This window comes from Scleropages formosus, chromosome 25 (genome assembly GCF_900964775.1).
Source record: "Scleropages formosus chromosome 25, fSclFor1.1, whole genome shotgun sequence".
NCBI classification, from domain to species: Eukaryota; Metazoa; Chordata; class Actinopteri; order Osteoglossiformes; family Osteoglossidae; genus Scleropages; species Scleropages formosus.
This window is the reverse complement of record NC_041830.1, coordinates 9791192-9818253: the sequence shown is the minus strand read 5'-3', so window position 1 is coordinate 9818253 and position 27062 is coordinate 9791192. Positions and strand designations below refer to the sequence as shown.

At 42.8% G+C, this 27062-nt stretch overlaps 3 protein-coding genes across 7 annotated transcripts; 2 read left to right on the top strand and 1 right to left on the bottom strand.

Annotated features, from left to right (window-relative positions):
- On the top strand, nucleotides 1–15670 carry LOC108921701 (RAC-beta serine/threonine-protein kinase). Of its 2 annotated transcripts, none has more exons than XM_018731321.2 (14): nucleotides 1–412; nucleotides 7831–8035; nucleotides 9054–9182; nucleotides 9282–9393; nucleotides 10172–10322; nucleotides 11048–11179; nucleotides 11357–11422; nucleotides 11667–11735; nucleotides 11849–11971; nucleotides 12553–12681; nucleotides 12785–12999; nucleotides 13086–13173; nucleotides 14412–14514; nucleotides 14601–15670. In XM_018731321.2, the coding sequence occupies exons 2-14, from the start codon at nucleotides 7990–7992 to the stop codon at nucleotides 14678–14680; spliced, it is 1443 nt and encodes a 480-aa protein (XP_018586837.1). In that variant the 5' UTR covers nucleotides 1–412; nucleotides 7831–7989; the 3' UTR covers nucleotides 14681–15670. The 2 variants fall into 2 exon arrangements, with proteins under 2 accessions (XP_018586837.1, XP_029105032.1); XM_029249199.1 differs by lacking the exon at nucleotides 1–412 and adding an exon at nucleotides 973–1068.
- Nucleotides 15671–16128: 458 nt separating this feature from the next.
- Nucleotides 16129–19392, bottom strand: LOC108921699 (cytoskeleton-associated protein 2). 4 transcript variants are annotated; one of them, XM_018731318.2, is made up of 8 exons: nucleotides 19248–19392; nucleotides 18880–18991; nucleotides 18618–18779; nucleotides 17956–18566; nucleotides 17479–17839; nucleotides 17340–17394; nucleotides 17034–17253; nucleotides 16129–16829 (listed from the first exon to the last, which is right to left on the bottom strand). In XM_018731318.2, the coding sequence occupies exons 2-8, from the start codon at nucleotides 18967–18969 to the stop codon at nucleotides 16541–16543; spliced, it is 1788 nt and encodes a 595-aa protein (XP_018586834.2). In that variant the 5' UTR covers nucleotides 18970–18991; nucleotides 19248–19392; the 3' UTR covers nucleotides 16129–16540. The 4 variants fall into 4 exon arrangements, with proteins under 4 accessions (XP_018586834.2, XP_018586835.2, XP_018586836.2 ...); XM_018731319.2 differs by having other exon boundaries at nucleotides 17956–18548; XM_018731320.2 differs by having other exon boundaries at nucleotides 17956–18548; nucleotides 18711–18779.
- A 1198-nt stretch (nucleotides 19393–20590) lies between these two features.
- LOC108921550 (NHL repeat-containing protein 3) lies at nucleotides 20591–25297 on the top strand. Its single transcript, XM_018731044.1, has 7 exons — nucleotides 20591–20778; nucleotides 21840–21995; nucleotides 22451–22601; nucleotides 22961–23161; nucleotides 23261–23352; nucleotides 23439–23551; nucleotides 24603–25297. Exons 1-7 carry the CDS (start codon nucleotides 20686–20688, stop codon nucleotides 24847–24849), a joined length of 1053 nt encoding a protein of 350 aa, XP_018586560.1. The 5' UTR covers nucleotides 20591–20685; the 3' UTR covers nucleotides 24850–25297.
- Nucleotides 25298–27062: the final 1765 nt, after the last annotated feature.

Here is a 27062-nt window from a genome sequence, read left to right as displayed (position 1 = left end):
TTCCGGATGGGGGCCGCGTTGAGTTCCTCTTTTTGATGTTGTACTGAGCGCGGCCTTGTTAACGGTGGCCAGTGGTAAACGTTAGTGAGCGCTCGCGAATGCTGCTGGTGATGAAAGGCGAAGTAGAAAGGCAGTAAATGTCGAAGAGTGACGGGAACAGAAGACCGCGCGTGATAAGAAAGCGGGCAGTGTGTGTTTTACGCTCAGTGTATGTGAGTGAGAGAGAGAGAGAGAAGCAGAAGAAGAAGAAGAAGCAAGGCGCCTGCTTGGCTGGTCGCGCTCGCGCTCGCGCTCCGTGGACCCTCGGCGCTGAGTGAGAAGAAGTCCCGTCCCCCCCCCGCGCGCACGCTCCGGGAGACCCGGGTTCCGGGTTCGGCGTAAATGAGCCTGAGGTTCGGCTTCGGCAGCCGCGGTAAGGAGAAGAGTTTAAGCGATGGGCTCAGCTGGAGCCGTCGCGAGGACCGGCGGCGGTGGTGTGTGATGTTGTTGTTTATTAGTACGCTTAGCGGGGAAGCAGAGAGTGAATAAATCTGTTAGGTTAAGTTTGGAGAAGTTTTTACAAACAATCCAGAGAGAGTGGTGGGTGGGAAATCCATAGTGAAATACACAACCTGAACACTTCCGATCGGTTCTCCTCCTGGATTAGTAAGTAAGCTGTAGGCGTACACCTGTGTCCTCTCCCTGCCCCCCCCCCAGACCCAGTTCCAGTGCGGAAAGTAACCTTTGTCTTTGGTATTGCCATCGACCAATCATGGCCTGCTCTGAGTCTGTGTTGCTGTTTACTCTCTGCCACCACTGCTGGCTGCACAGCTGCACAGTTACATTATGTGCAGCTCTCTGTAGGCTGCAGGGGCTTCACCTGAGTGCTGCTGTTGTGACGGTGTTGGCTGCCGCTGCGCAGCTGGGGCAGCAGGTAGCATAGTCGCATAGTGGTTAGACCTGTTGCCTTAGTTTGGATCCGAAGGTTGCCGGTTCACATCTCACCTCCGGCTGTTATGTTGTGTTGTACCCTTGAACAAGGTACTGATCCTAAAGTGCTTCGGTAAAATTTCTCAGCTCTGTAAATGGGTAAGTGGTTATAAACTTAACATTGTACTGTAAGTTGTTTTAGAGAAAAGCATCAGCTGAATGAATAAATGTATGCAACAACAACTTATATTTTTCTTTAGCTGTTTATTGATGCTCAGATTTTTTTTTTTTTATATAACTATTGCGTTATTCCAAATTTCTCTCTCCACCAAATGCTGGTCTGTGAGGAGGTGGTTTTTTTGTTTGTCATCCAACCTTAAAATAAATGCAGATATTCTTTAATATGGAGGCAAAAGTGGCAATATGCTGGGTAATCAAAAATAATTACAGCAACTAATGTTCTGAATGTATGGAAATGTTTATATTAATGGTTTTTTTTTTTTTTTTGAGATGCTTATCAACTTGTTCATTGTTGCTTACTTCACATTTTTTAACTAGTGGAACTCCTTTCTTTGTCTCTGACCTAAGACCTTTTTGTTCTTTTGTACTGGATACATGTGCTAGATTAAGTAAAGGTCACATATATTAAGATTAAATGATTCTGACAGTAAGTATCAGAGATTGGTAACATGTTTAGTATTACCACAAAATAGAAAGCTTTTAAACTCTGTTTAACAACTAAATGACCTTGTTTATGTGTCAGTGTGTACTTCATAACTTGCATAAATAACAGAAAAAGTTGATCAGGTTGAATAATCCACAGAAGTTATGAAATATAGCTGTCGTCATCAGCTATGTAACAGTACTTGGCTGCGTGCCCCGTGTAGTTGGCAACGGTCGATGGCAAACCAGGGTTCCAGGTTAAAGGAAAGTACTTGTAATTCAGGTGAAAAATCTAATGGCAAGAGAATATTTCCATTAATGTGGATTTCACATCTTGAAAGGTCCATTTAATGTAAGATGATAACTATGGACAGGTGATGTCATGGGAAAACTTGGACAACTTGCAAAAAGTTAAGGTGGAGGTTACTAGTTGAAAGACTGCCAGCACATCACCACGACACAAGTGTCTCCCTGCCACCGATGCTGCCGAATAGCGGCATTTCCTCGTTTTGCTATTCCAAAACAAGGTGTGTTGGCCTGATGAGCAGATGCTGTGAAATGTGGTCGGTTTGAAGTGGTAGGTAGGTGCACGTGGGCCTGTTTTTCATCCACAGTTTTCAGCTTGACTCAACAGTTTCTAAATCACATGATGCCCAGATGCAAATTAGTCTGTTTGCATTTCCAGAATAAATTTCAGTATTTGCCTAGTCAATATACTGACAAAGCACAGACATATTAAAATCAATGACTAATACAATATTGGCACTTGGTTCTGCGATTAAGAAATACTGGTCAGTAATATTGAGGTTAAGCTAGAATGTACATGCACGTGGATTTGATGATCACATTTAAAGAAATATTTAACATCTTGATCATTGTTGGTGTGCTTTGTGAACTCTTAACGTGTAAATGGTAAAGTTCATAGTCTTCTGTTTAGAACTCTTCAAAATTTGTCAAAATAAATTTGCATCAAAATTTAGTGTGCTCTGCAGTGAAGTTTGAAATTCCTATTTGCAGGTGACACACGGTATTGGATGAAGGGGTTGGCTTGGTGCCCAGAGTCTTGCAGGAGCTTGTCCTGGGAGAGGAACTGCAGTTTGAAATTTGCCTGGGTACAATGAACAGGAAGTTTATAAGTTTAAATAATAAAAAATACAGTAAAATGTTAAGCTGCGAGTACCATGCAGTGTGGCGTACGCTTTGAATCGAGTGGCTTCCAGAATGCCCTCTTTAGCGTCCTCCGAAGGTGGAGAGTGGGCGCCAGCTCGGCTGGGGGCCGTTCAGCTTGAAGCGAAGTTTAATGTCGGGTCACGTCGTAGCCATACCTTCCAGCCGTTACCTTTAAAATGGGAAGACAGATTTGCAGAACTTCAATAACAGAAGTTCTGGCACTGCTTCCAGCATCATCTGCGGTGTTGCAACGGTTGAGGAACCTAGCAGCACATTCAGGGCAAAAGAGATCTGCTTTGTTTGTGCTCTTCAGAGCACCGCTAAATCTGAATCAACCCTTTCAGCTGCCAAAATTAGTCAGTTGTGAAGTTCAAAGATATGTAAAACAGATTTAAGACAAATTACCAAGATTTCTTTTACAGGACGTCTTTATCCAAAGCAACTTACAGTTTTAGGTTTGTATTTTAAGCTGCTGACAGGGATGTACTAATTTATATAGTGGGGTCATTTTTACTGTATCAGTTCATGGTAAGTTCCTTGATTAAGGGGTGTATAGCAGGAGTGTGGAATTGACTGGTGCCCCACCTCAGCCCTTATATTAAATAGTTTTCACAAGCAATTTGAAATCAACAGCTGGAGGTAAAAATTAGCAGACAATTGTTTACATCTTTAAGTGTGTACTTTTGCAGCCCCTCAGTATTGCGTTGATCATTTTATTTTTCGTCAAAGATTGACAATTTCAGTTTAGCCTTTAAGGGAATATGAAATAAACTGGTTTAGAGCTTAAATAAGCAGGAGCTCTAGTAAGCGTTTCCAACCGAGTGCTGGACCCTGAGTGCCTGCTGATGGCGAGATACAATGCGCAGGACTCAGCAGATGCATGCAAAAACTGAAACAAGGGGCAAGCTTGCAGATGCTAAGAACAGATGTCTTGATAGCCAACTGTTGCCCGTCCTTTTTCGGTGACTTGGTGTGATATGTTGACTAACTGCCCCCAAAATAAAGCAAAAACAGTTTTTTTTATTTATTTCTTCATTTTTTTTTAAGTTTTGGAAGGTCTTCCAGTTCCAGGTCTTTGTGGCCCTTGGTATCCCCTCTTGTTTAGATGGGATATGGGTTCCATAGTATCTGAGGTGTTAACAAAGGTGGTTTTGTGGCTCTCATTACCCAACTCTAAGGTACAAATCCACAGAGTTCTGTCAAAGAGAAAATCAGGTGCTTTTTGGTTTTCCAGTCCAAAATTAGTAAGAAGGACCTTTCAGTCCATTTAGTTGTTGCTTCTCTGTGAAGGAACTTAAACTACAGTAAAAATGAACCAGTTGTATAAGTATCATCTCAGGGTACATATCTTGCTCAAGGGTATGAGAGCAGGATGTTGGACTCAATCCTGGGTCCTTGAAATGCAAGGGAATGGCTCTAACCACTATACTTCCTGCTGCCTGGTGGTAACAGGGAGGGGTATTCTTGAGCCCGAGTGCCTGCCTTGAAAAGACCAGTTTGATGATAGCGTCAGGTAGTGTAAATTACAGTATATTTACTCATCTGTGTTATCAGGTTATCTGTCACAACCAGAGGTGGAAAAAATCAGCGCTGAAGCTTTTTTGTGAATCACAGCTCTCAGAACTTTGTGAATAAAGCTGCCTGTGGTGGCAAGAAGGTAATAAACAGATGGTGTATCGGTAAAGACATTTTCGGTCAAAAGCAAATTCTTGGTCTGCATTTACTGTCAAGATGCAGATGTGCGTGATGAAAAATCCCCGAGTTACATGGGAACTTTGTCTCATTGGCCCATAATCAGCTGACAGCTTCGAATTCCTTGTGACTGTAGTCAAAAGGTGATGAAGCGTCGGTTTTCTTCAGGTTTCAGTCTTTTGCTGTTTTCAGCATGGGATTTACTGCACAAATGTACCTTCTCAATAAATCGTATCTCGATCGTTCCTATCTCACCCAGAAGCACGAGGATGCCTTCAGTTCTAATTCAGATTACAAAAATCCTAAATATGCATTAAGATTTGGGTGTGACTTCACAGAACATCAAACACCAAACCACCTCTGTTTTAATCATTAGAAGTATGTTACACTTTATGGATTCACTGTGAAGGGTAAATGTTTGCCACAGTGCTCTGTTAAGGTGCGGTCCAGGAGGAAATCAGTGCTAGGACAGGTGGCATTGTGGGAATACTCACTGCCTTGCACTCAAAGCTCATGAGTTTGAATCCAATTCTTGCTGTTGGGAAGACTAGGCATTAAAAGCAGTAGTAGTAAAAGTTTATGGTAGTATTAGATGGTAGTAACTAAAATTTAAGTATGACAGTCCTTGGTCTAGCAGTTAATTTCAAGTTCATTTAGGCAAATTCCATTTGGAGGGCATCCAATTACCATTCTTTGTTATGGGGAGAATAAATATAGGTTGTCTGTATGAATGATGACAAACATTTTATGATAGTTGTGACAAATTATTGAATTTTATCGCTTATTATTTATGAGTATGGGCAGCACGGTGGCACAGAGTAGCGCTGCTGTTCTGCCTGTGTCTGCGTGGGTTTCCTCCGGGTGCTCTGGTTTCCTCCCACAGTCCAAAGACATGCAGTTCAGGGTCACCCACAGTGTGTGAGTGACCCAGTGTAAGTAGTGTATCTAGCAGTGTAAGTTCATTGGAAGTCACTTTGGAGAAAAGCATCTGCTAAAAAAATAAATGTAAATGAGTTGCACAGGAGACAGTTTTTGGACCGCTGGACTCTGACTCATACACAGGGGAAACTTTTTCTTTTTTTCCTCTTTGTTGTGTGTTTTTTTTTTTTTTTTTTTTTTTTTTTTAAAGAAACTTGAAACCTGAGAGGACAGTGCAGTATTAAATGACTTACTTTACTTTTAACTTGCTCTTCAGTCTTTTTGTCCTCTGGTTTGTCACTGCCAGTTAGTTTCTTCACTTTTTTTTTTTTAATAAATCATATAAATACCAGAATCATCTTAACCAGTATGAAATATACATTTCTTCTTTTCACTACATTTAATGAACTTTTTGATCTCTAACTTCCTTTTCAATTTCATATTTTTTCTTTCCAATTTCTCCTTTGCAAGCTTAGACATTTTTGTAATTTTGCAAATTGATGTTAATGATAAGATCTTTCACTGCACACACAAGAGGTACTGTGTAGTGTTTTACACTGGGTGATCTCCATTTGACTGAGATGAAGGCTTTGTGACAGTGTTAGGGCGTTCATGTTATAAAAGCTGTATTTTTATTTAATTTAGGTATTCATAGTTTATTTCAGGATGTTAGTATTGAATATATTTTATTTGTGAGTTAGATTTACCGTAATTATGCTGTGATTGGATGATTGTCATTATGACAAACATGAAGTGCATGTCTGGATTTTTGCACATCCTTTGAGGAGTTGGTCGTCGTCATGGTGGTGGTGTGTACGTGTTCTGGAGTTAATCCGGTGCTGTGTCCACAGTGCTTGCAAGGGCAGATGAGGTGAGACTAGACCTGTCTTGGCATGGAAGGCTGTGTGATGCAACATAAGGCTTAATTCTTGAATACATATACAGCATTTGGGCTGCAAATTTCACTGAAACCTTCCTTGCTCTCTATTATCCATTCAGTCATTTGGGTCTTTACCAACATCAGTTATTTATAAAGTATCAGCAGCCAAGGTTAACACCGTAGCTCTTATTTGTTACATTGTGGCTTGCCCTCAAGGTGTTTACCCTGAACCGATACAGTAAAAAAGACTCTGCGTGGCTTTGTGTACAATCATAACATTGTAATTCCCTTTGGAGAAAGGTGTCTGTTAAATAATGGTCAGTAGTAATTGTGTGTGCCTTGTGAGGTTTTTAGCTGTTTAAAACCACAAGACACTTGTTGGAAGTGGTACATATTAGCAGTTAGCTGATCTCTCAGCTGTCCAGTACTTGTGGGTTTCTCATCCTTCATCTTGAGTCTTTCTGTGCTTTGCGCTCAGAAAGCTGCACGGAATGCCTGTTTGTGACCAGAGGTAATTTTTTGGGGAGAAATCAGCCCACGCTTGTCTCCACTCAAAACTTGTTCCTGGTGGAACATGGAGATACCACTGGCCAATGACAATTTGTAAGAAATACGAACGATGAGCAGATACTTGGCCAAAAGTTGGTGCCGCTGTCGGAAAATTATTTCACCGTTTAAAGCCACGGAATTGACTGCGTTTATTTTCTGTGTCGGTTATTCATGCTTAAAGTCAGCAGCCTTCGATATCTGTCAGATTTATCTTTTTTCTGGGATGTCTTCTGTAACAGTAGGATTGTGGTCCTGTGGTTTTGAACTTCCAGTGTATGGACACCAAGGCTGTAAGTGTAGCCTCGTTATGGTTATACCCCGTTGAGAATAGAGGACGTGTTTGAAGTATAGAACATGACAAATGACTTTCACATTTTATTAACTTACTTAAAATGAACTCATTCAGTGCTGATTGTTGGTTGATTTCTCATAAACGTGTAATATTTCTCATCTTGTTTATGATCCAAGACCAGGCGTGCGCTGTAAATGCGGTGGAAGTAAGCCGAATTAAGGCGGCCCCACACTCCTGTTCCGTTTCAGTATTCTTTGCTTTTCATTACTCTTTGCCATCTATCGACTGGGCATCTGAAAACCACTTACATCTGTGCTACTTCAGACAAAATATGGAAAATAAACGGAGTGATAAGCAAATGGATAAAGCGGGAGAAAAAGTAATTAAAATGCATACATAAACTGGGGAATGTTTTTTGTTTTCAACAATTTGAAAATCTTAAATGAAAGAAGCAAGTGTACTTCTAAGGTGAAATTGCCCTAAACCCCAAAAATAGCAAAGGTCACCATCGCTCTTCCATCAAGCCCCCTGCCGCTCTTCTCATGTTGCTCTCTTGGCTGGCTTTGCCGGTCTCCCGGGTTGCTATGGGACTTGTTTGAAGTTGTTGACTACTTGTTTTGAGGATGAGAACTTCCTCTTTGATGTTATCCATTCCTGTGCTGAGCAATGTTTGTGTGTTGGGGTAACTATTGTGGTCAAGCTTCTAACGTCAGTTTTATTCTGTACTTTTTTTTTTTCTTTTCTTTCTTCCACTCAGCATTTCCAGGTGGCGTTGTCGGGGCCCTGCTGGCGCTAACGCTCTTTTGAGCACCCCGCCTCCCCCCTCCACCACAACAGTGCATCCCCCTCGACCCCTCCCCCCCTCCCCACCCCCTTCCCTATCCCAGCCCGTCACCTCAGACGCCCTTGTCCCAGCATGAACGACGTCAGCGTGGTGAGGGAGGGCTGGCTGCACAAGCGTGGTAAGGACACCGTTCCCACGTCAGCCGCCTGTTTGTTTGCCCATATGTCTGCCATCGTCTGCTCGAGTGATCGGCTCACAGATGCGGCAGGATGTGTCAATGTTTATCTTTTGTAGTTTCACCATCAGGCTAGATAAGTGCTGCACGCAGCAAAAGTCAAGTGCACAGTCTTGCTTGAAGACTTGCTGAGCATCATGTTTCTTTTGTTAATCTGCTGATCTTTGAAAGGTATTTCCTTCATGGTCTAGTGCGAGGTTTTTTTTTTTTTTTTTTTTTTTTCCTCTCCCCCCTTTGTTTATTAGTTATCAGCATGTAAATGCTGTTATTGCCTGGATTATGCTATACACAGTTAAGGGCAGCATACTTTTACAACCATTTTTGGGCTATATTCATTGATTTTCACTGAAACTGCACTTGGAAGTACATTTCCATTATAACACATACCTCGAAACCAGGACAACTTGGCTTGCGTGTGTGTGCATTGCTTACAAGGATAAGGTGAATAGACATAAATTCATTTTAGATATTAATATCAATAACTGGCAAATACAAACCTGAACCATACATTATAGTGTATACCTTAAACTTAAAAGGTTTTCCTTTTTTGTATTTTTGGTGCGGGGAATAAAATGCTGTAAATCTGACACTGATAGCTGAAAAACTGATTGTAAATCAGATTCACGTGTGTATGTTATGACATGTTTGCATAAAATGTAAATATGATGCAGAACATGCACAATACATAATGGACAAAGGGAATAAATTATTACACATGTTAAAGTATTGTGGTGCACTGGGTATGCTAGGTTTTGGAAGTGACCCACTTCAGTAAGGTATAGCCAGTACAGAATGGACATGAGGGTTGTCATTTTCCTAATTTTTACTAGAATGGTATCAGAGGACCTCAGGCCTCAGCGGGCATTTTACCCAGTCATGCTGTTCGAGGACAAGTGCATTTACCAGCAGCATTTTACCAGGCAATGACTGTAGTTGCTAAGATGGATCTGTATCTGCTCAGGTGAGTATATCAAGACCTGGAGGCCTCGGTACTTCATCCTTAAGAGCGATGGCTCCTTCATTGGCTACAAGGAGAAGCCAGAAACATTGGAGCACAGTCTGCCCCCCCTCAACAACTTTTCTGTGGCAGGTCAGTCTCAGCTGCTCAATTCCTGCCCATCATACGCATAATGCTCAATGATTTGGATGTCCTTACTGTGTCGGTGTCATTATCCCTGTTCTGCTGCAGAGTGCCAGCTGATGAAGACAGAGCGACCGAAGCCCAACACCTTTGTTATTCGGTGCCTGCAGTGGACCACTGTCATTGAACGCACGTTCCATGTGGACAGCAATGAGGAGAGGTCAGATGGCTGCTCATCGGAAACTAGGGCCAAGGAGGAGAGAGTGAGGGAGGGGGATGATATGAGGAGATGATGCAGGTAGAACAGTGAAACTGACAGATGGAGAAAATGTTCATCTAGACAGGTTATTTAGCAGATGGTTTAGTCCAAAAATACACTTGTTTACTCTGAATTACATGTATTTGACATGTGCTTCGATAATGCTGTGTCTAAAACTTGTTTGGTACCTCCATGTTGCTGGTTCACATGATTCAAGTAGCTGTCTATAGAAATGACATTTAAATAGCAAATGCATTGATGATCATAGCAGATGGTGGTGGACTCATTTATGTAGCAATCAGGAGAGAAATGGGTCTGGAAGAGATTGATTTGAGGACCTTGAATGCTGAGAGAGATTCAGCAGTTCTGAGAGTTTTCCACCATATCAGGGCCAAAACTGAGAACAGACATTTGAATTGGATCTCCAGGTAGACAGAGGTGAAGGAGCACAACATTCTTGCTGGGCTGTAGGTGATGATCGCCTCCTGTAGGTATGAGGGTACAGATCCTTTTACCTACCTGTAGGCTGTAAGTAGGGAGTTGAACTTGATACTGGCAGCTACAAAAAACTAATGAGGGGAGATGTGAGGTGATAGACAGTCATCCAACAATTCAGTAAACATTGTATTACATTCACTGTGTGTGTGTGTGTGTGTGTGTGTGTGTGTGTGTGTGTGTGTGTGTGTGTGGATGTGTATTTACTGAAACCACCAATGTTCTCATGTACTTCACAATCCAGGGAGGAGTGGATGAGGGCGATCCAGGCGGTGGCCAACAGCTTGAAGATGCGGGAGGAGGAGGAACCCATGGAGATCAAGTGTGGTTCCTTCAGTGATGGCAGTGGGATGGAGGAGATGGAAGTGGCCATGTCCAAGTCTCGTACCAAAGTGGTCAGTGTCCCACAGCACCAGTTTTCCTTCATTGTCTCTTGAACCTTGCCTTTTAGACTGTGCTCTGTGTACTTTGAGATGTATAGAAGTGATCCTCAAAATTGAAAAGCCATAAGGATATACATATAAGGAATTAACATTCAAGAATGCTATGTTGTATAAGAGGGGTGTTTTTTCCACAAACTTCACATTCATGTTAAAATAATAGAATATACAGCATTATACATTCATTACTAGATATATTGTGTTCCGCTTTAAGCGCCAACAGAACTCACTTTTTTGCTTTCTACCCATTTTGAATGAGAAGTAATTTGAAGGGAATTGTAAACAAAACATAATCGCTGCTAGACACCCAAACACAGACTTGGACTTGGTAACAGATGTGGTGTCTTGCAGCGGCACGGCCAGTTGATGTTATCGTACAGCAGATGAAGCGGTGATTTTTAGAAGTTAGTGAAATGTTGACACTCAAGTGTTAACTGGGTGGATGTCTTGAGTCCAGGCACTCACAGGTCACATCTATAGTAATTTGAGAACTAGCTCTATTTTGTGAATTTTATACAGTGCTCTATATAACTTTGGGAAAAGTTATTTTCTTCCTTATCACTCACTGCTTTGTCTGGTGATGGAAATGATAGCTTCATTCTTTTGCTTGGCAAATGATCATATCACTTATGAGTCAAGCTGTCATAACACTCTGCAATCACACCCCTCCGCCTCTCCAGACAATGAGTGACTTTGACTACCTGAAGCTGCTGGGGAAGGGGACCTTTGGAAAGGTCATCTTGGTCAGGGAGAAGGCCACTGGAGTGTACTACGCTATGAAGATCCTGCGCAAGGAAGTCATCATTGCAAAGGTAGGATAAGCGCTGGTGACTGGAGTGTGGCTCTGTCAGGATTACCTACCTGGTTGTGCTACAATGAACTGTTATGTTTGACCAGAATTTAATGGCCCAGGAAAACTTAAGTCAAACTTAAAAGGGAGAATCTGTTCCTTTTTCATCTAGTCACCCATCCTGTCACATTCCTTCCAGGATGAGGTGGCCCACACGGTGACTGAGAGCAGAGTGCTGCAGAATACCCGGCACCCCTTCCTCACTGTGAGTGCCCAGCAGCTGGAGTATGATCCTGTGTGCTTTTTTTTCTGGGTGGATGAGCCGTGCAAACGGCAGGTGGTTTGTGACTGAGATTCAAAATGTTGTTCAGATTGCTGGTCTCTAGTCAGTGGTAATTGCGCTTCTGTGTCTGAATCAAATGGTCAGCTTGGCTGAGTTGTGTTGGAAGAGTGGACGCTCTGTGGTGCACATACCTGCAAAGTATATCTGAAATGTTTCTACCCAACAGACACTAAAGTATGCCTTTCAAACCCATGACCGTCTTTGCTTTGTGATGGAGTATGCAAATGGAGGGGAGGTGAGTCTTGTGCATCTTTAACAACCTGTGCACCATTTCTGGGATGTCACCATTTCTGGGATGTCACAATTTCTGCTGAGGTACAGAGTCCAGGACTAAATTTCTCTCTCCAGCTGTTTTTCCACCTGTCTCGGGAGCGTGTGTTTACGGAGGACCGGGCACGGTTCTACGGTGCCGAGATCGTCTCGGCGCTCGAGTACCTGCATTCGCGCAACGTGGTCTACAGGGACTTAAAGGTGAGTCTCGTCATCTGTTCCATTGCTCGCTTTGAGCTACTGGGGGGGATGCTGCTGATGACTTCAGCTGCTCTGGCTAATGGGCGTGCAAAAACGGCTGGAACCAGGAGTCTTTAAAAACTCAGTTTTTTGTACACGTAGTCACGTTTACCACTAAGTTTGTCAGTTTGTGATTTCATTTGTTTTCTGTAAGGGTCTCGGATATAGATATAATAAATTGCTTTTAAGACTTCTATTCCACGAACGTCCATTTAATGCAGATTGTTGACCAGTTCATCTCATAAGCATGCGACATTCCTCATCTTGTCACTGTTCATTAAGGTGCCTTACATGCCAATGTTTGGGTGCTCTTTAGTGCCATCTACTGGCTCAGAAGGTAAACACAGGTGACATCTACTCTACAGGAATCAGAAAGACAAAGTGCAGTTACATTTAAAAGTAAAGTAGGAAATATTTAACGGTTTGTGACACGAGGACCTGATGTACAGGCCTTTTCTGCTTTTGGGCTGATACCTTGGATGTAATAGTTCTACCAGTTACTGCTGACTCCATACATTCTATTCCTTCCCTACTCTTGGCAGCTGGAGAACCTCATGCTGGACAAAGATGGCCACATCAAAATCACCGACTTTGGCCTGTGCAAGGAGGGCATCACTGATGGAGCCACCATGAAGACATTCTGTGGCACACCAGAGTACCTGGCCCCTGAGGTATGAACCAGTATGATAGGTCAGCAATTCCACTTGATCTCCTGCCCAAGGTGAGGAGAATTTGCAGGCCTGGTGTTCATCTCCACCTTTTTCCTGCTCATAGGTGCTGGAGGACAATGACTATGGCCGGGCAGTGGACTGGTGGGGGCTGGGTGTGGTGATGTATGAGATGATGTGTGGTCGACTGCCCTTCTACAACCAGGACCACGAGCGCCTGTTTGAGCTCATCCTCATGGAGGAGATCCGCTTCCCGCGCAACTTGTCCCCCGAGGCCAAAGCACTGCTGGCTGGGCTGCTCAAAAAGGACCCCAAGCAGAGGTGGTGCTCTTCTCACGGATGTGATGCAGATGAGTGACAGCAATGAAGGTTTTGAGCAGTAGGCTTACAGGGGGCTTTCTCCACAGGCTCGGAGGTGGTCCTCAAGATGCCAAAGAAGTGATGAGCCACAAGTTCTTCATCTCCATCAACTGGCAGGACGTAGTGCAGAGAAAGGTGTGTACAGTTCTGAGATTCACACAAGTCGGTCCTCTATGTCTGACAGCCCTCCCAGAAATGGGTGACGCCGTGATTATAGCCACTGTCTTTGATCTCAAAACCCAGGTTTGAATCCCCACCTTCTGCTGTAGTACTGCCGAGCAAGGTACTTACCCTGATTCAATACAGTAAAAATTACACTGCTATATAAATAGTTAAGTTTTAAGTAACTTCCCACGTAAGAATTCAACTCACTTGAGAAAAAGTTTCAGATAAGTACAGGTCACCCTCTGTTTGAAAATGGGGCTCTGTTCCAATGATACTGAAATATTTAACAAAGCTGTTTTTATATATTTCACCAATTTCATAATATAAATTTATATTAATACAGTGCAGTTTTTTCATGCTGCACTTTGTTTCACTTTCATTTCTAAATCCACTTTCTTTGGCTTTTTTCTGCACCTCTGGAATGCTCACATCTTCCCTTCCTAGCAATTAAAAATTGTGACCTGAATGGAACCAAAAACTTTTTTTTTTTTTTTGAAGTAAAATTGCTGCTAATATATGCTGAGTCAATAAATATGCCTTCTGAGGAGATAATAGAGCAGATGGAGCAGTCTGAGTTAGACATTACAACCAAATTTCAGAACTCCAGAACAGTATAAGGTTAATGGTATGGTCATAAGTCTGGCTGGTTACAAGTTGAGGACTACTGTAAGTGTAATGTTTTGAGTTCCATTTTTACAGTAATGATTGCTGATCCTCTTGTAGCTGCTGTCTTTGGGCCTAAAAGTTACAGCTTTGAATGTCACCTCCACCTGTAGTACCCTTCAGCCAAGGTACTTACCCTAAATTGCTCCAGTAAAATTACCCAGCTGTATAAATGGGTAAATAATTGTAAATACCTTAATGTTGTAAGTTGCTTTGGAAAAAAGTGTCAGCTAAATGAATAAATGCAAGTATGACCACTGGAAGACGTTGAATTTGGTAGTTTTGTGGCTAAATAGATGGCAACGCTCAACTATACTGGCTTATTAATGCCTTGATACGGAACAGTAATGGTACTCTCTAGGTGGTTAGGTCTGTTATCTGACAGATGTCTTATCTGGTCTGTGTCATAAGAGGAGACTGTCTTCAGGTACATCCATTTCAGTAATATTCTCAGAGGCAGAGACTCATCAGGTGTGTTCAGTCTGCCAAGAGCAGTCAGAGGGAGTCTTTAGTAGCAGCATCTAACCCCTGCTTCTCTTTCTCAGCTGATTCCACTCTTCAAGCCCCAGGTCACCTCTGAGACGGACACGCGTTACTTCGATGACGAGTTCACGGCACAGACCATCACGCTCACTCCTCCGGACAAATGTGAGTAGACATACGGTTCAAACGTGCCTCAGTAGACGTGAGCGACACAAAGTGCCTTCACACTGCTGTCCCATGTTGTGTTGCAGATGACAGCGCTGACTGCGAGGACTCCGACAAGCCCACACACTTTCCCCAGTTCTCCTACTCGGCTAGCATACGGGAGTGACGCTGTCAGGCACCACGCACGCATGCGCACACAGCTCAACCAACAATGGGCGGACTGCTAACTTTAGAAACAAGTGGCTTGACCGGTAGCTGTCCACACATATACCCCTGTTTGAGTCACCACAGAGCATATGCAACACACAACCTTTGCTAGAACAGTGGTCACTCTCACATACCCACAGCTGCTCACCTCTTTTCCTAGAGACTGTAGAAAAACCTGAATGGAGAACTTTTTAAAAGAAATTCCACTGAAATATTTTTAAACTTTGTTACAATTTTTAAAAGCCATATTTCTGTGATTTCTACAAGTGCTCTTTGTTGAACTGTTACCACTAGTATTGAATGGGCTTTTGGGGGTAGATGAAAGGGTGGGAATGGCAATAGGAACAGGGAGTGTTTTGACTCATGAGATTACACAACTGAAGTGCAAGGAAATCTGATATTTAGCTTTTAGATAAAGGAAAGAAAAAGTGTACCAGAGCTGTGTGGGTGATGTGGTGTGTAGCTTTTCAGTCTGGCTTGTGACCAGGACAGGGGAATGCAGACTGGTGCTCAGCTTGATGGGAGTTATACAGATAACAATAGTTAGAACAATGTTTTCCTTGGACTATTTTCAGTCTCTTGAATGTAATGACATTTACAAGTGTTACTTTATTTTTAAGCATTGCTTTCATCACAAAAGTTCTGTACATTCAACACTTTCACATGTGTGCACAATTATGGGTGTTTTTTTTAAAATATGAATCATGTTGACTGGTCTTCACAAAAATGTCACCTGTCTACTTAGATCTGGGTTGATACTGTTGCCCATATGTCCCCCTTACAGCCAGATGTATCCTCATCTAGTCTAAGCTAGGCCTCTAGGTAATGGAACAGTTTTGTTTTTGCCTTTTAAAGATTTTATGGAATTTAACCTTTTCCTCCCCCAATAGCCCTGTGATCCTTCAAAAGTTTTGGAAGATAGTTTATTAAAAGAAAATGATTGCCTTAAGTTCGTGATGTCATCTTATGAAAATGCAGCTGTGCTACAGTGGACCTTCACTAGTTTTATTTCAATATGGATGTAGCTTGATAGCTTTTTACTGAAAGGGGTGGGGTTGTTCAAATGTCTCCTCCAGGGAAGATTTTTCAGAAGAAATCACTGACTGCTGAAAAGCCCTAGGAGATGGCACTCTAAAGCAGGCTGTCAAATCACTTAGACATGCTAAATTGTTAACCCTAACTGTATGAAGATTTAAGGGCTTTTATAGGTTTAGTGTTTGTCTACATTACCCCCTCTAAAAGTAATGTCACAAGCCCAGGCTGCTACAGCCACTGTAAAAGGTACAATGGCAATTAACCACAATGTTCCAGGCAGTTTATTTCCATGTGTTTTACTGTACATTTTAAAATCACTGTATAACTTATTACAGCCAAGCAACTTCCTTAGTGCTGCTTGTTCTCTATTAGTTTTTTTTTTTTTTTTTAAATAAACTCAGCATAATTCAAGCAACTATGTCCACACATAAGATATTTAAAACCCACTTCCCAGCTGAGGGAAAACTGCAGTTAGGTAAAACATTCAAATTTTGGAAAGTCATCCCTCTAAAAACATAGAGCTTTTAAATGGTGGGGGGTTAGTGCCAAGCAGTTTCCATTACAAATTTATACAGCAAGTGTACTCCAGTTGTGCTAACATGTACAAGTTGCCATTTATAGATGTAGAATTAGGAGGCTATACCTACTTTCCAGAGAGCCTTCAGTCCACCCCAAGATGTGGTTACAGAACCCTAAACTGGGACATTGTGTTAAATACACTTGGTACAGGCAGGGCTCAGCCTACACACCTGCACTACCTTTCTGCTGTAAAACATTCTGTCCTTCAGCAGGACTGCACCTCTCCTGGCTGGTCTGGTAGGGTCTCCAGCAGTGCCGGGTTGCGCCGGAAAATGTAAGCGTTAGCATCATCATCCAGCTTTGCCAACTCGGCAAGCGAGGACACAGTGGGGTCATGGTCGGTCAGCATGCCTGGCAACCGGGCCGACTGGCGGTGGATGCGACAGGAGCGCCGCACCGGAGTCAGGAACTTCAGGTCCTTGATGGCACTGCTCTGGCGATGGCGGCCAGCGGCCTCGCTTGGGGTCATCTCACACTGAATCCTCTGCTTCATGCTGGACAGAAAAGGGGAGACAGAAAGGAGTGTTTAAACCAAGTTATTGCAGCAATTGTCAAGAAGTTGGTCATACATTGACCGTTTACAGAGGATTTTCAAAGGGGAAAAACTGAAAATGGAGAAATGTTCAAGAGCAGAAACAAGTTTCTACACTAAAGGTCAGAATTTGCAGACACAGAGGCCTTCCAACCTTTTGACTTACTTCTGGAGGTAGGGGGTTGTCCTCACACTGTATCTCACCACCGATGCTGCCTCCATCTCAGTTTCTTCCACACATTCATCACCACTCTCCATTAGAATAGAACCTTCTTCCTTCACTTTCTGATCAAAGATCTCTTCAGCAGGTTCCAAAATGTTGGCTTTCTCCATCTGTTGCTCTACTTGACATACTTTTGTAACATTCTCACCACTTTCCCCATGATCTTAAAGTATGAAATATAAAGCAAGAAACAATAAGTGAACATGAAAAAAAATTCATAAACCCTTGTAAAAGTGCTGATTAACTTACCACCTGATGAAAGTACTTCCATAGCTTCCAAAGCACTGCAGAGATTAACCACCAGCTGAAGAGGTAAAGGGGAAGGTTTTGAACTAGTAATACAATTTCTCTTACACAAACATCAAGGCACAAATAAAATGATTCTTACATCTTCCATTCTGACTTGTGGATCCACAGGCAGGTCCATGTCTGAGTTGTCCAGCAAGTCTAAAGTGGTGTTCATGATGTCAGGGCTGGGAGTTGGTGCTTGTTTGGTTTCGGGCTCCGGGTCCAAATTAGGTTGTGCAGCAGACTCAAACACTGATTCAGATTGTGCAACAACCTGAGACTCCAGGTTTGAACCCAGATGCATGGGAGATGTGGGTTTTGGGTTAGACTGGGGTTGTGAGCTGGGTGGATGTTTTGACTGAACCCTGCACATGAGTTTTGATGTTTTGGACAGAGTTGAGGCAATTGGTGGTCTTTTTAGGGTCCTTCCTTTGGAGGCCAACCAGTCAGACAGCTTTGCTCTAGATTAAGATATTAAAGTAAAAAGTTAATCTTGTACAGGACATCCTATCTTAGAACACAGCAGAACTAAAAGCTATGCATGGGGCAGCGCACACACACACACACACGAACCCACCTCCTTTCCTCTGCTGTCTCCATGGAAACCCGGTACTGACTGACAGTGCTGCTGCCACTAAGTTTTTTTGTCTTCTCATTTGCCACTGCTGCCACCCGGGGTTTGCCACCTGGTGGTAGTCCCTTCTGATTCAACGTGGCAGGAAATATCCTGCACCCAGGTCCAGCTGAAACCACTGCAGAAGTTCCAGCTGCGGGATGATTTACACTGGAAGCCAGCTTCTGGGCACCAGAGATGGCTGATTTTATGACTGTGGTCCCTGCTGGTTTGATCACAGGCTGCGCTGTCTTGTCGGAGGTAGACTTGGGTCTGCGCTGCAAAGCAGTAGAGGGCTTCAGAGGTCCTGGGATGGAAGCTGCAGACTTGGTTCTCTCCCTCCTCACATTCCCTGGCTTCTTCAGTGTTTCTGCCATTGGTACCAAAGGCTTTTCGCCAGCTTTGGCTGCAGGCTCTCCATCATCTGCCGGCTTCCTCCGGAAAGAGTTTATTTTTGAGGGGACAACACGGCCCTTGTAAGTGCCTAGGGTTGCTTTAGGTGGCATGGTGGCATGGGGCTTGGTGACCTCTGCCACCAGTTTCTTCTGCTGCACAGCCTGCTGGGAGAGAAAGGCCTGGCTGAGGGTTCGACTCTTCATAGTGGCTGGGGGTCCTGCAAGTCTCACCTTCACCTCCTGCTTGTCAGTCTTCTTAAGAATGAAAACATCACCTTTTTCACCATTTTCTGAAGTTAAAGCTGTAATAAAACCTTCTTTCACCTTCTGGGCATCTTCGTTTCTCTGTAGTTTCTTACATTCATTGGCCGGCTTCGTATTCTCTTTATTACTCTGTTTTAAGGTAACAGTAGAGAATGAAGTTAGATCAGGATTTATAGATTGAAAATCAAACAGGCTATGGTAAAATAACCAAAAAAAAATGCAAATTTACCCTTGTAATGGCCATTTTTCTTTGACTTTTAGCTGTAGAATCCATTACTTTATTTTTAGGTACCACAGACTTATCTTGATACTTTTCCATGATGCTTTGTTTGTTCTTTGATCTGCCAAGAGAAGAGGTATATATATATATATATATATATATATATATATATATATATATATATATATATATATATATATATATAACATCTAATATTAACTTTGTAATGAGTTTAAAACTAAATAAAAAGGAAGATTAAGCAACATAATCGTCAGAAGAATCGTATTACATAATAGTAGTACTAGCAGAGTAGAGAATATACAACACAGGACCGCAGAAGCCATTGTTTTTCTTGGTTTTAAAAGTAACTTTCTCACCTGCTGAAGCCCGAAGAGCCGTTGACAGTGCTTTTGCGAATATACAAGAATTTAAAACAACTGAACAAGAGAGACAAACTAAAACTGCCTTTTCAAAGCCTCCAGCAACTCCCCTCCGCACCCTCACGTGCAGCCCAACCGTCTTCTCAGCGCTAAACGCTCGTTGGGCTCGGCGCTAAAGAGTCGCCTTTTCATTGGCGAACCGTTATCGCACGCGAACTTGAACCAACCAATTGGAAAACGCGGCTGTTGATGTCGTCACTCATAGTTTACACTAGAGGCGTTGCCGCGCGGGTACGGCGCGCGGTGACTTCATTCACATATAATAGAGCGTTGTAAAATTCGAACCAAAATAAGATGATTCCACTTTCCACACGTTCCACTTTTTTTTCTTCGTTCAAACTGTGCCTGTGGAAACTGCCGTTGAACAGTGTGTTGAAATAAAAACATTGCATCACGTGGTAATTATACAAACACACCAGATTTACCCAGAGAAACACGAACAAATACATTCATATGCATATGACGTAACCTAAAACATTTATATTTATTGATGAAAAGTGGGTGGACGTGCCTTTCAAGAGTACAACAAACCTTGTTGGGATTCGAGCCTGTAGCCGTTTAGTTTAGCTCTTAATAACTATTATTTTCTAAGAGATCAAGTGACTAAAATTAAAAACAAAAGTCAGGGATTAGGCTACAGCAAAATAAAAAATGAACATTACCAGGGGCAAACATGCATTTTGTGTTATCATTTTACAACTAAACACATTTTTAAAAGCTACAAAATAACAAATCTCCATCTGAGTGCCTATTATTATTCTAACACAGAAATATTTAACACTTGATTTAATATTTAACTAATTTTTTTGTATACTATCATTAGCCTTAATGCCTTTGGTCAAAGTAGTTCGTTTTTTCACTCTCAAAATAATCACCTTATTTACTCATTTTTACAGCTGGAAAACAAAATGTTTCACTCTACCGATTCCGGTTAAATACTACAGCAGGACAAGGATTTGTACTCGGGACTTTTAAATTGTACCGGTAGGGCTCAGATCAACTACATTACCTTTAGTTACATTAGATTATGTAGATATGTTGCATTGTATTTTTGTCTACGTTGGAGAAAACCATAAATAAATACATATTATATCTATCATATATATTTATTAGCTTAAAGTTTTTTGCACTGGAGTTGTATCAGTTGTCATCGCCGAGGTTGATTAACTTGTAGTCAGTGCACTTAAAATATTTAACTAAGTTCTTCAAGTTGAAGCCGCTCAATCCGTTCCTCTACGTGACGTCATTTCCGCCCCTCTGACTCGCACGTGATCAAAACAGGAAGCGGTAGACTGCCAGCGGCAGCAGCCGGAAGAACGGAGCGCTCTTGGTGCCCCAGTGAACGAAGCTTACGGAGACGTTGGGAGCCTCACGGATGAAGAAGAGGAGCAGCTCGTGCGCGGCCGCGGTCGCCATGGCAGCCGTGTTCGTGCTCGTAGTGGCGCTGTACGGCACCTGGGACTCGCGGGTGAGCGGCGCTGCCTGTCTCTCTCTGCTTCTTCTTGCAGCTTCTCGCTCACTCACTGCTGGCACTCACTGTGTGTCGCTCTTCATTTCCGTGACACTTGAGTTGATTGTCATTGTGCGGGAAGTTAGATAATAAATTTCAGCGTGATGTAACTTTTGTCCAAGCGACTGACATGAATCACAATGAATGTTAAACTACTTACTTGAGGGCGGCACCGCACACACAGCGAGTAGTGCTGCTGTCTCACACATCATCATGTCTGGTTGGTGAGGACGTGTCGGTGTCGTGCGTGGTGGGTTCGATCCCCACTCACTCAGTCTGGAGTTTGCATGTTCTCCTACGTGGGTTTCTTCTGGGTACTCTGGTTTCCTCCCACAGTCCAAAGACATGCTGTTCAGGTTCACTCATAGTGTGTGGGTGACAGAGAGAGTGTGTTCCACTGATGTATGGATAAGTGACCCAGTGTAAGTAGTGTATCTAGCAGTGTAAGTTACCATGGTGAATAAGGTGTGTGGGCTGATAACACTACATAGAGTTCATTGGAAGTCGCTTTGGACAAAAGTGTTTGCTAAATAAATACATGTAAATATAGAGAACTCACAATTATTTATGCATGTATACAGCTCAAGGTGGGATTCAAACCGGCAACCTTTGGGTCTAAAAGTGAGAGCTTTATTAAAGTTAATTCTGTATTTGGATTTGTTAGGCTTTATTCTCTTTTAGAGTTTATTGTCCAGTAGGGTTTATGCTTTATTTATGTTTATTAACCTTTTTTTTTTTTCCTCTGTATGGATCTTTTGGCTTTTATCTGTTATTTGTATTATCTATTATTTTGTCTGTTAGGTTTTTTTTTTTTATTGAAGTTGATTCTGTATTAGTATTTGTTAGGGCTGATTGTCATTTTAAATCATGGTGGGATAACTGGTGCATTGGCACAGCTGGAAATGAACTACAGGACACGTGACTGATTTAGAACAGAGTAAAATGTGATGTCGTGGCTGCAGACGTGGACACGGCACTGGACGTGTCAGCGAGGTTAAACTTCACTCCAATTTCTGCAGCTGTCGGATCGTCCGGACCTGAAGTCGGACTACCGCCTGCTGGGGCGGCCGCTCTACAAGCTGGACATCTCCTGGCCCAAATACACAGAGCACTTTACGGGCCAGGTGTTTGGTGTCGCTGTGAACCACCTGGCTGGAGTGGTGTACATAGCACAGGTGAGCTCTCCCAGATCCTAGCAGGTGCTCAGTTTAACTTGTGTTCCCCCACCCTGGTGTGCACGTATGTAGCATAGGTGAGATCCACCAAGTGCCAAGGCACACACATTTCGCAGGCATTAGTGCAGCTGTCTGAGGAATGAATGAATTAACGATATGTCCGGCCAGGTGTGTGTTTTTGGGGGAAAAGTTGACGTTTAACACATATTTGAGCTGAAACAGAAAGCAAGCTGATGACAAACGGGTGACTTTAAGTGCTCTTCAGGATCATGTGTATCTCAGCTGACTGTATGTAAGACGTGTTGATAGGAAGATATGTGGTCTGGTATTTTGATCACAGCATGAGTTTCATGTTTCTGCTGGAGTTGGGTTTCTTACTCTCAAGGTTATATTATGCCGATGTGAGGTGGCCTTCTGAGCTCTGCTGAGCGAGATGACACTTTTTTTCATCCCAGAGAGGAGACAACGTGCCCAAAGTACTGGTGTTTTCCACGGATGGCGACTTCCTGCAGGCCTGGAACACCAGCACCCTGGAGATGCCTCATGGGATTTTCCTGGCCAACGCCTCCACAAGCCCCACAGTGTGGATCACTGATGTGGGCAACGGTGAGCATCACAGGAAATCTCACTTTACTGATATTGCGAGTCATGGCTCGGAAAAAAGAGTCTCCCTCTGATTTAATATTGTTTTTTCTTATTAAATAGCTTTGCTAAAACTTTAACCTGACCTTATTTATACATATTCATTCAGGATGTCCAGTTTTATTGAACTAATTCAAGTCATGTACACTTCCGAAGTGCACAGTAACATGAAGCTTTTTGAGGCTTAAACCAGTGATCGTCCTCATCCAGCATCCAACACTCCATCTGCTGTTCTGATTTAAAGTGCTTGGTCTCCTGAAGACACACCAGAGACCGAAAGGACCCTGTACTCCAGTTGACGCTTCTCTGCTGTTCCCCCACAGGGCCATACGGACACACCATCAAGCAGTACTCCCCCTCCGGCAAGCTGCTCCAGGTGCTAGGCACTGCTGGGAAGGCCGGCTCCAGCTTAAACCCCCTGCAGTTTGACCAGCCGGCTGAGATCTTCGTCCACAGCTCCGGGGACATCTACATCGTGGATGGTGATGGCGGCCTCAACAACCGACTGATAAAGCTTTCCAAAGGTGTCTGTCAGCTTTGAATCGGCCGTGTTTTCATTCACAGCAACATGGCACTCAGTTGGTCCCCCTGTGATGGACAGTTTGATCGGTCTGTCTCTGCAGACTTGCAGGTTCAGTGGATGCACGGAGAGAAGGGCTCCGGTCTTGCGCAGTTCTACATCCCCCACAGCGTGGCCGTGGATTCCTTCCAGAGGGTATGTCCACCACAAGGTTGGGTTATGGAGTCACATAAAAGCAGTCTGCATATCCACTCTGATGCCCAAAACACCATGGCTCTCAGGTGTGGGTGGCTGACCGCGGCAACAAACGGATCCAGGTGTTCAACTCGATGACGGGTGACTGGCTGGGGTCATGGGGCAGCTGCTTCACGGAAGATGCCCCTTACTCTGTAAGGTAAGACCCCCAGTTCATGCAGTTTTGCCCCTTTAATTCTACCAAACTGGCTCCTCATGTTCTGGATTTTTGACTGGTACATTTTCAAGACTCCAAACAGGAATTAATCAGTCAAATTGAATTTAAGTAATTAGTTTCTTCATGTGTCTTTCCTAAAACTTGTTTGTTCAAGACCAAATGCAGCCTGTGTTTATACTGAATCGTTAAGTTAGTGTGTCCAAGAAGAAGGGTGGGATCACCTTATTTCGGTTCATTTCCAACACAGTGGTGTTGCCCAGCTTGTGTCTGGTGTTCCCTAGTGTCAGCGATCAATAAAAACATGTGCAACTTTCCATGTTTATTGGATTATCAGTCAATAATTGGCACTGAAATATGAGCAAATAAAACAAGCTGCATCGGTATTATTACGCTTTTATTGAGTGTAAAATGGAAGAAATAGAAATTGGCTAGAAACTAATGAACACTGGGCCTGCATATGTAATAAATTAGTCAACAGTTGGGATCAAATGGCACGTTTCTGAGATGATGGATTCTTGCTTTCAGTCATTTTAAGTCAGTTACAATATTAATGTGATTTGGAGTTAATTAAAACATAATTAAATAAAATTTTACCTAGTATTACAGCTTTTCCTGAGGTTTTTACAGTCTAACCAGTGAATAAATTGAGAGAAGGCTTTTTAGCTAATAAAAGTGATTATGACTTATTGGCAAACGTGATTTTGGATGTGTAAACAAAACAAATTAGAGACAGACTCCTAATTCCAGTTGTGTATATAAGGTAAGGAACCAGCGGAAACACAGCGATATAGGTGTTGTCCCGATTTATTGCTCACGGTTGGTTCAGCAGTTCTATACATGTTTAAATCTTTCTGTTACTATGTTGTTGTGTCTTCCATGCATCTGAATACAAATGATGATGATGTTGAATAATTATAATGAATTAGCTGTTTTTGGTTACTGCACTGTAAGGTAAACCGGGAAACAACTTCTAATGGTAGAATCAATCCCTTTGATGCTTTTGACTCACCCTCATTTTTACTAACCCCACCAGGCAAACACCTGATCAGAAGTATTTTGTGGTGGTGCAGCTAAACACCAATCAGATCTCCCTGCTGGAGGCCCCACCTGTAGGTGTAATTGGTCAGTGCCGAGTGGCCAGTGTCATTCAGTTGGCCGAGGATATCAAGCCCCACCTTGTGGACCTGGATCTAAAAACAGGGGCCCTGTATGTGGCAGAGATTGGCGCCCAGCAGGCGCAGAAGTTCACGCCCTTCACGCTGGGCGGTGGTTTCCTGTGAGGTATGGTGAGGGTGGGGCATCGGAGAGATACAGTATTGATCCTTTTTCTACAGGTCGTCATTCCTGTGTTGTTCATCCAAAAGGACACCTGTCTTGCTCTGCTGTAGTGTCTAACCGGTCTTACCTGCCTGTCATTTCTTGCTGTGGTTTCCGACTCAAATGTCCATATTCCACCCGACCACTCAAGTGGACAAAATGTAAAACGTATTAAAAGAATGTATATCAAATACAGAAAAGGAAACTTCAGTGCCTGTGCCCAACTGAAATACTGTGAAGGAAGCGTTGTGTATATTTACACTGTTCTGAAAAGTCAATGAAAATCAGGTGGCTATAACATAAAAAAAGCTGTTTTACTTAGGAATAATTATTATGATACATTTTTTGGCATGTTTTATAAACTGGATATTTAGTGCAATTGTTGCAAGATTTGCATATACTTACAATGCCAATGAGTTCTTTTGCCAGAAATTGTTTATAATTGTTCAGTTTTCATGTGCTGCTTCTTAAAAAATAAGTAAATGATATTGTGAAACTGGATTCTGTATGAGCTCTTTATGTGCATCAGTGTTTGTTAGCTTTCTGATATGTAATCTGTATATATTGTAAATTGCCTAAGTGAATATAAATGCCTTGCATAGTTTTGATGCCATATTACAAAGGAAAAATACTGAATGTGAAACTCAGAATCAGTACATTATTTTTGTCACTGTCTATATAGAGGTAGACAAATTGACACTTCACTACTGTAACTGTATTTTTAGCTTTTGTGTTGACTTCCTGTGTAGCATTTCAATTTTTGTACACTGGAACCCTCTTCATTCCTCAATAAACAAGGTGGGGGAAGGTGTATGTCTCTTACCTCTAGGGGGCGACAGAAGCACTAAGGCTATTAAGTGATACTACAGCGGGCCCAGTAGCAAACAGTTACATGACATTTAGCAGATGCTTTTTCTCCAAAGCAACTTCCAAAGGATGCCGTGTAGTATCAGCCCACACACTTTATTCACCAGGGTGTCTTACACTGCTAGACACACTACTCACAATGGGTCACTCATCCCTATCAGTAGAACACACACACACTATGGGTGAACCTGAATAACATGTCTTTGGACTGGGCGAGGTGTGTGTGGTTTGGGGGGGGGATGCAGCACATACACTATGGGTGAACCCTAATAGCATGTCTTTAAATGGAGGGTGGTTGGGAGGGATACATAGCACAACAGGCTGAGTCGGTGGCTAAAGTACAGCAGGTCTGGGGTTCAAGCCCCAGCTATCATACCCTCAGACAAAGGAAGAGAATGAACTAAGGTAGGGGAAAAAAGGTTACCTTTTATAGTACAACAAAATCAGATGGTTTTTTTCCCAAAACAACTTATACTATTAAGGTTACACTTACCCCTCTATATAGCTGGGTAATTTTACCAGAGCAATTTAGAATAAGTACATTGCTCAAGGGCACTACAACTAGAGGTAAGGATTGAACCTATAACCTTTGGGGCCAAAGGCAGTAGCTCTATCCACTACGCTACCAATTGCCCTAAACTTTACCATACTCACAGTCACTAGTGGAGCACACTGGGGTAAGTGAAAACGAAATATCAAGGTAATGAATTAGTAACAGCTTCGAGCAAATTTGATGCTGCAATACATGCTGCAATGGTGACAGCACTTAAGTGCTATTCATCATTTCCCCCAAACGATCTAAGATAAATCTGCAGGTGCCATCCACTCAAACTCTCACACATATAAGCAATATATAACACACACACACAACCGCTTGTCCCATACGGGGTCACAGGGAACCAGAGCCTAACCCGGCAACTCAGGGCGTAAGGCTGGAGGGGGAGGGGACACACCCAGGACAGGACGCCAGTCCGTCACAAGGCACCCCAAGCGGGACTCGAACCCCAGACCCACCGGAGAGCAGGACTGTGGTCCAATCCACTGCACCACCGCACCCCCCTATAAAACATATAATTAACACTAAAAAGACAAATCTTAGATTAAGGCTCCTTCTGCCCCTGTGCTCTTTACTGGAGATTAAGATGACAAACTCCCTCTAGGCTTTTCCTCATTGTTTTAATTTTTTCCCCCGTTTACCAGCCTTCCCTTATAGTGCTAGTGAAATATCAGATCTTAGTGGTACCAAAAGCTCAGTGGTGTACTTATTAGCTGCTTCTTACCTTATTTGACATGGTTTCTGAAACCAGGC

What these genes read in the sequence shown, in the direction of transcription:
- LOC108921699 (XM_018731317.2), bottom strand. Translation starts at nt 18,969, where the DNA reads ATGGAAAAGTATCAAGATAAGTCTGTGGTACCTAAAAATAAAGTAATG. An exon ending in CACAAGTCAGAATGGAAGAT is followed by an intron (nt 17,395 to 17,478) that starts GTAAGAATCATT and finishes TTACCTCTTCAG; the next exon opens with CTGGTGGTTAATCTCTGCAG. An exon ending in ACAACCCCCTACCTCCAGAA is followed by an intron (nt 16,830 to 17,033) that starts GTAAGTCAAAAG and finishes TTTTCTGTCCAG; the next exon opens with CATGAAGCAGAGGATTCAGT.
- LOC108921550 (XM_018731044.1), top strand. Translation starts at nt 20,686, where the DNA reads ATGAAGAAGAGGAGCAGCTCGTGCGCGGCCGCGGTCGCCATGGCAGCC. An exon ending in ACGGCACCTGGGACTCGCGG is followed by an intron (nt 20,779 to 21,839) that starts GTGAGCGGCGCT and finishes CAATTTCTGCAG; the next exon opens with CTGTCGGATCGTCCGGACCT. An exon ending in GATCACTGATGTGGGCAACG is followed by an intron (nt 22,602 to 22,960) that starts GTGAGCATCACA and finishes GTTCCCCCACAG; the next exon opens with GGCCATACGGACACACCATC.
- LOC108921701 (XM_018731321.2), top strand. Translation starts at nt 7,990, where the DNA reads ATGAACGACGTCAGCGTGGTGAGGGAGGGCTGGCTGCACAAGCGTG. An exon ending in CAACAACTTTTCTGTGGCAG is followed by an intron (nt 9,183 to 9,281) that starts GTCAGTCTCAGC and finishes GTTCTGCTGCAG; the next exon opens with AGTGCCAGCTGATGAAGACA. An exon ending in AAAAAGGACCCCAAGCAGAG is followed by an intron (nt 13,000 to 13,085) that starts GTGGTGCTCTTC and finishes CTTTCTCCACAG; the next exon opens with GCTCGGAGGTGGTCCTCAAG.